The sequence below is a fragment of the Ananas comosus genome, linkage group 20, assembly GCF_001540865.1.
Source record: "Ananas comosus cultivar F153 linkage group 20, ASM154086v1, whole genome shotgun sequence".
In the NCBI taxonomy this organism is placed as follows: Eukaryota; Viridiplantae; Streptophyta; class Magnoliopsida; order Poales; family Bromeliaceae; genus Ananas; species Ananas comosus.
This window is the reverse complement of record NC_033640.1, coordinates 7755614-7761883: the sequence shown is the minus strand read 5'-3', so window position 1 is coordinate 7761883 and position 6270 is coordinate 7755614. Positions and strand designations below refer to the sequence as shown.

Genomic DNA, 6270 nt, shown 5'->3' with positions numbered 1-6270 from the left:
ATTCAATTGGACCGGAGGAATTAATTTGGATTGTAGGAATAATTTATTTCCGCACTAATTACCGGTAAAATCATCCAGTATTTTAAAAATAAGAAATATTACTTGTAAATCTTAGGTATATAAATCTTATACTCAATGCATCCTAGAATTTTCTAAATTAATTTTATTCAATTTTAATATTCTAAAAATATAAATTTAATTACACTAACGTTAAAAAAAAAATAATACTATTGATACACTTCAAAGTGGGATGTATGTCTTACACTCATTCCATCATCCCAGTGTCATTAATTTTTTTATTTATCGCATCAAATTTTTTTTTTGGTGAACAGTAGGGCGGGGGGTGTAGATCTAGAGAAAGTCTAGTATGTAACACTTACACTACATTTTTGAGTGAAAAATATAATAATAATAATTTTTTTTAAACTATGATGGGATTGGTGGATCCCAGAAAACTTCTTTTGCATGGTTGAAGATATCACATTAGTAATACAACGGGTGCATTCTAGAATTTTTGGCTTTTTTATTAAAAAAAAAAAAAAGGCTAAAATGTATAGACCCTCCGGAATAAAAAGCACGTCAGAACAGACAAACAAAGCACGTAGGAAAGCCGGTAACCGAAGAAACAAGAAAAAGGAGGGAGGTCTGTGACTCTGTCTAACCACTTCTGCAGTCAGTTGACGGACAAACAGCCAGCCCCATGTCTCCTTTTCTCTCTCCTCCTCTATTAATACATACATGCACTAAACATACATAATCAGAGGACTTAGAACATTCCTTAACATATACATTATCTACATATACAGACACAGAAGGAGAAGAGAGAAGGAGAGAAGAAGGGAAGAAGAGAAGAGAAAATTAATAAGAGGATTGGATGGCGGGGGCGGTGAAGGGGGGCAGCAGGCCGCCGTGGGTGGGGCTGGGGGCAGCGGTGTGGGTGCAGGTGGCGGCGGGCAGCGCGTACGCGTTCCCGCTGTACTCGCACGCGCTGAAAGCGGTGCTGGGGTTGAGGCAGCAGCAGGTGGCGATGCTGGGCGTGGCCAACGACATGGGCGAGAACCTCGGCCTCGTCCCGGGGCTGCTCTGCAACCGCCTGGCCCCCGGCCTCGCCCTCGCCGTCGGCGCCGCCGCCTGCTTCCTCGGCTTCGGCCTCCTCTGGCTCGCCGTCTCCCGCACCCTCCTCGGATTGCCCTACTGGCTGGTCAGAAATTTTTTTTTTTTTTTTTTGAGAGATAGGTAGCACACTATCCGCTTCGTTTATTTCATTTAGAAATAAACTTAGCTAGAAATGTAAATCAACTAGAATTCGAACTTGGATTTCGGATACCAACCACCAAATCTTTTGCCACTTGCTTTAGAAACAGTTGGTGGCTGGTCAGAAATATTGATCATCATTCATCCTATCCTCTATTGTTTTCTTTTCTTCTTCTTTTTGTTTTTTCACTTTCCTTTTTTTTTTTTCATTTTTTTGGCCCGTTTGGATTGTGACCGCTTAATTTGTAGAGTTATTAGAGTCCATTCGGCCTAGATTCTGAAAAAATAATATCTACGTAACGAATTTTGCTTGCAAAATTAATTTTGATTTATAGCTGTAAAATTTGGCTGGTTGTTCAGTTTTAAAAGCTATAGGAATCGACTTTTGGGCCAAAAATTATTCTTTAAAAGTAAGGCCAAAACACCCACTTAGTTTCCGTGAATTTTGTTGGTTATTCAGTTTCTAGGTTTCAATTTTTTTAAATTTCTTTTCTTTTTTCTTTAACACTGTTTCTCTTAAATTGAGTTTTAAATTTTCTCTTCTTTTTTTTTTTGTATGAATTGTATTTTTTTCGGGGTTAATTTCATACGTCCTCCTATAAACATATCAAATAGCTAATATATCTCTATAAAGTTTAATTTTTTATATTTATTTCTTATAAATATTTAGTGATATTTATATTTGTCTCTCTAGTTTATTAACGTTAGAGCACTGTTTATTTTTTAATAGAAAATAAATAAAATGATATTTTTGGCATCACAAATATATCCGTCTAAAAGTCTTAACTATTAGAATTACATAGAAATATTCTTTCAAAAATCTCCAACAGTTATTCTTTTTCTTTCTGCCATCACAAATAACATAAGTGGGGTAAAAAGGTCAATTTACCTCATTTACTAATCAGAATTAAGTATTTTACTTATAGTTTATAATATTTTTCTAACGGATCTTAACAGTAGAAATATATTTGAAAACGTTAAAACTTTTGCAAGAATAAATATAAAAAGTTGAACTTTGTAGGAATATATTTGTTATGCAATATATTTATAGGGAGCTGTATGCACTTAACCTTTTTTTTTTTCTAAAAGTGTAATCAGATGTTTAAAGCAGATATCATATTCGGTCTTCGAGTTAATTTTTTGAAATAAAATAAATTATTTCATCTATAAACTACACTATTATACAAAATCATAGATACCATGGCCTTAATGACAAGGAGAAAAAAAATAATAAATCAAATATCTCACTTCCAATGAAGAGTGTCATCAAATTGTAGATGCCACGACTTATCGAGGAGTAAGAATTAAACTGCTAATTTTCCAACACATGAAAAAAAAAAAAAAAAAAAAATCCGTGCTGGATAAATTATTATTGAATATCTTATTCTGACATCTAAACTGTTGTCTTTAGAGGGGTTTCATTGGTTCTTTAGCTTTTGCGTTTGGGTTTTCTCACTCTTTGTGTGTGTATGTGTGTAAATCAAATGGAGGATTAGGATTGCATTTGCTAATTTTATTATTTTCGCCTTATTGGATGTTCAGGAACTACTGATCTTATTAACCCCCTTTTTTATTTCATAATAAGATTTGTACCCATTTCTCAAAATCAATGTTTTTTTAGGGATTTCACTGGTTATGTGGTTTTTGCACTTGGCTCCTTTTTGGGATTTTTTTTTTCTTTTTTAATTTTTGATACTTCATAGGCCCTTTACCCTTTTTATACTTGTTGTATGTTTCTGTCTTATTGGATACTTAATTGAATGATGAGGAAACTGAACCACCTTTACTGTTCAAAGTTGATATGTTTGATACCTTTTTTCTTGTTCTTTTTATGTTTGGTACTTTGCTAATTCTACCCAATTTTTATTGGTTATTTGTTTCTGCCTTGTTGGTTGGTGAGGAAACTNCTTGGTCTTCTTTTAAATATTTCATTTCTAAATTGAGATTTTTTCCTTTTCTCTTTCTTTTCCTTTTATTTTTATATATTTTATATATTATCCATACCTAGTTTGATAGTACGGTAGCTAAAAACATTACTTTTATACTTTAAAAGAATCAGAAAATTTAGAAAAACTTTTAATTTTTTCTCATTTTATATTATAAAATTACGGTGGTAACTGCTATCGAAGAAATATATAACCACATACTTTTTCAATGCATGCGCTTGGTCTTCTTTTAAATATTTCATTTCTAAATTGAGATTTTTTTTTTCTCTTTCTTTTCCTTTTATTTTTATATATCTTATATATTATCCATACCTAGTTTGATAGTATGGTAGCTAAAAACATTACTTTTATACTTTAAAAGAATCAGAAAATTTAGAAAAATTTTTAATTTTTCCTCATTTTATATTATAAAATTACGGTGGTAACTACTATCGGAGAAATATATAACCACATACTTTTTCAGTTGTGGTTGCCGCCGCAATTTTATAGTATTGGAGGGGAAAAGATTAAAAGCGCTTGTATTTTTTTTTTTTTTTCAGAGACCTTTTAATATATAAAAATGGTGTTTCTATCCATCACATTACCAAACTAGGCCCCACGGGACTGCATGAGCTAATTGTATCATTTCTGCTTTTTTGATCTGAAGATTATCTATTTATATTTTGATAATTTGATTCATGCTCATTTCACAAAATTAGTACCCTTTCGGGAGGTTTCTTAATTATTCGTGCCATCTTTTGGATTTTTCCTTTGCAGATTGAATTATCTTTTCCGATAATTAATCGATAATTGAGAGGTTTGCAATTGCTGATTCTATCTAATTTACATTGGTCATTTATCCTTGATTTGGTGTTGATTTTCATTAGCAAATATTGGACTCATTTCTTTTTAGATCTTTCATATTTATTTTTCCACCTGAAACATCCTGCTCTGATTCTGACAACTAACATATATATATATATATATATATATATATATGCATGCACAATTCTTTACCAATTTACAAGAAATTCAATTTTACGGGCGCTTCATGTCGTTACAGAAATACACCTTCTTTCTGAAATCTTTCTTCTGCTTCACGTACAATTTCAGCTTCAGTCAGTTCGTATCCAAAATAAGTTTAATCTTTCGATTCAAATTCAGCTGTGGATCGCGTTATACGTCGGAACGAACAGCAGCGCGTGGCTCATGACAGCAGTTCTGGTGACCAACATGAGGAACTTCCCTGTCAGCAGAGGCACCGTCGCGGGGATCCTCAAGGGATATGCAGGCCTCAGCGCAGCGGTGTTCACTCCGATATACTCCGGCCTCCTCGACAGTTCCCCCACAAAACTCTTGCTCTTCCTCGCGCTGGGCCTCCCTGCTGTCTGCCTCGCCATGATGTACTTCATCAGGCCCTGCACTCCCGCCTCAGACGACGACTCCTCTCAGCACGGCCATTTTCTGTTCACGCAGATCTGCAGCGTCTTTCTCGGCATTTACCTTCTCACCACGACGGTTTTGAGTAGTTTTCTCTCGTTATGTGATGCTGCCAATTATATTTTGATCAGCATCATGGTCCTCTTCCTCCTCGCGCCTCTCGCGATACCTGTAAAGATGACGCTATTTCCGAAAAACAGAAAGAAAGTTACCGTCGCTGCGCCTTCGAGTTCGTCGGAGAATTTATCGGATCAAGACAAGTCGGCGCCGTTATTGGCGGCCTCGCCTTCAGGAGCTGCTCTCGAGGACTTACCGGAGGCCGACGATGCGAATGATGTGCGCATTCTGTTAGCTGAAGGGGAGGGGGCAGTGAAGAGGAAAAGAAGGCCGAGGAGAGGGGAGGACTTCAAGTTCAAAGAAGCCGTCGTAAAAGCCGATTTCTGGCTTCTTTTCGTCACGTACTTCTTCGGTGTCGGCTCGGGAGTCACAGTTCTTAATAATCTGGCACAGATTGGCACCGCAGCAGGCGTCGATAACACGACCGTCTTGCTTTGTATTTTCAGCTTCTGCAACTTCCTGGGCCGTCTCGGCGGTGGGGCTGTTTCTGAGCATTTTGTGAGGTAATTTCAGCGAAAATCTACTGCAGAATGCAAGTATTACAGTAGTCACACTGACAGAAATAGTTCAAACATTTTCCACAGCGCAAGAATGCTTCCTCGAACGATATGGATGGCGGTGACGCAAATCATAATGATCATATCATACCTCCTCTTGGCCTCGCCTTTCACCGCCGCTCTCTACGCGACGACCGCCTCATTGGGCTTATGTTACGGAGTCCAATTCTCCGCGATGATACCGACAGCGTCTGAGCTTTTCGGGCTGAAGAATTTCGGCATGATCTACAACTTCATGCTGCTGGGGAACCCGCTCGGCGCCTTCTTGTTTTCTGGCCTTCTTGCCGGGTATATCTACGACAAGGAGGCCGCGAAACAACATCATGACACACTACTTTTCGAGAGCTCGAGCCTCACTTGTTTAGGGCCTGAGTGTTTTAGGCTCACATTTCTGGTTCTTGCTGGTGTTTGCTGCCTGGGGACTTTGCTGAGTATTGTTCTTACTGTGAGAATAAGACCGGTATATGCGATGCTTTACTCCGGTGGTTCGTTTCGGGTGCCTCGAAGCTCCGGGTATTGATCGGAAAGCGATCAGTTTAACTCATTCTTTTGCTGTATGATTGTTCTGCTGTATCTGTGTTTATTGTGTTTGTATTACTGTGTTTGAGAGAATTTTTTCAAATTTGGGTGTGTTTTTCTTTTGTGATTTTTGATGAGGTTTATACACATATTGGTTGAGGAATTAAAATGTACTCAGAGTGATTGTAACAGATGATTCATTTATTGTATTAAGTTGTTGAGAAATAAAGATAAAAAGATATACAACCTTATAATTTTCCAGTTTTCGCCGACTTTTTCTTTTGCACTCTGGAATAACTAGTTTGAATTGCAATGCTTTTTCTATTTGCAATTTACTTGTATTAATTGCTGCATGTTAGTGCAAGAATAACTGAGTCATAGTTTTATACTCAACTGTACTTAAAAATCAACTAAATAAAGATTTAATTTGGATGGCTCTTTTGTTGTAAGTTGTGGAA

At 36.7% G+C, this 6270-nt stretch overlaps 1 protein-coding gene across 1 annotated transcript; it reads left to right on the top strand.

Annotated features, from left to right (window-relative positions):
* LOC109725863 (protein NUCLEAR FUSION DEFECTIVE 4-like) lies at positions 875 to 6027 on the top strand. The gene is made up of 3 exons (XM_020255261.1): positions 875 to 1201; positions 4344 to 5239; positions 5321 to 6027. The coding sequence occupies exons 1-3, from the start codon at positions 875 to 877 to the stop codon at positions 5811 to 5813; spliced, it is 1716 nt and encodes a 571-aa protein (XP_020110850.1). The 3' UTR covers positions 5814 to 6027.

Bases quoted from the DNA above. Each gene is read 5' to 3' on its own strand.
- LOC109725863 (XM_020255261.1), top strand. From the start codon at position 875: ATGGCGGGGGCGGTGAAGGGGGGCAGCAGGCCGCCGTGGGTGGGGCTG. The intron at 1,202-4,343 runs GTCAGAAATTTT...ATTCAAATTCAG, and splicing joins TCGGATTGCCCTACTGGCTG to CTGTGGATCGCGTTATACGT. The intron at 5,240-5,320 runs GTAATTTCAGCG...CATTTTCCACAG, and splicing joins GTTTCTGAGCATTTTGTGAG to CGCAAGAATGCTTCCTCGAA.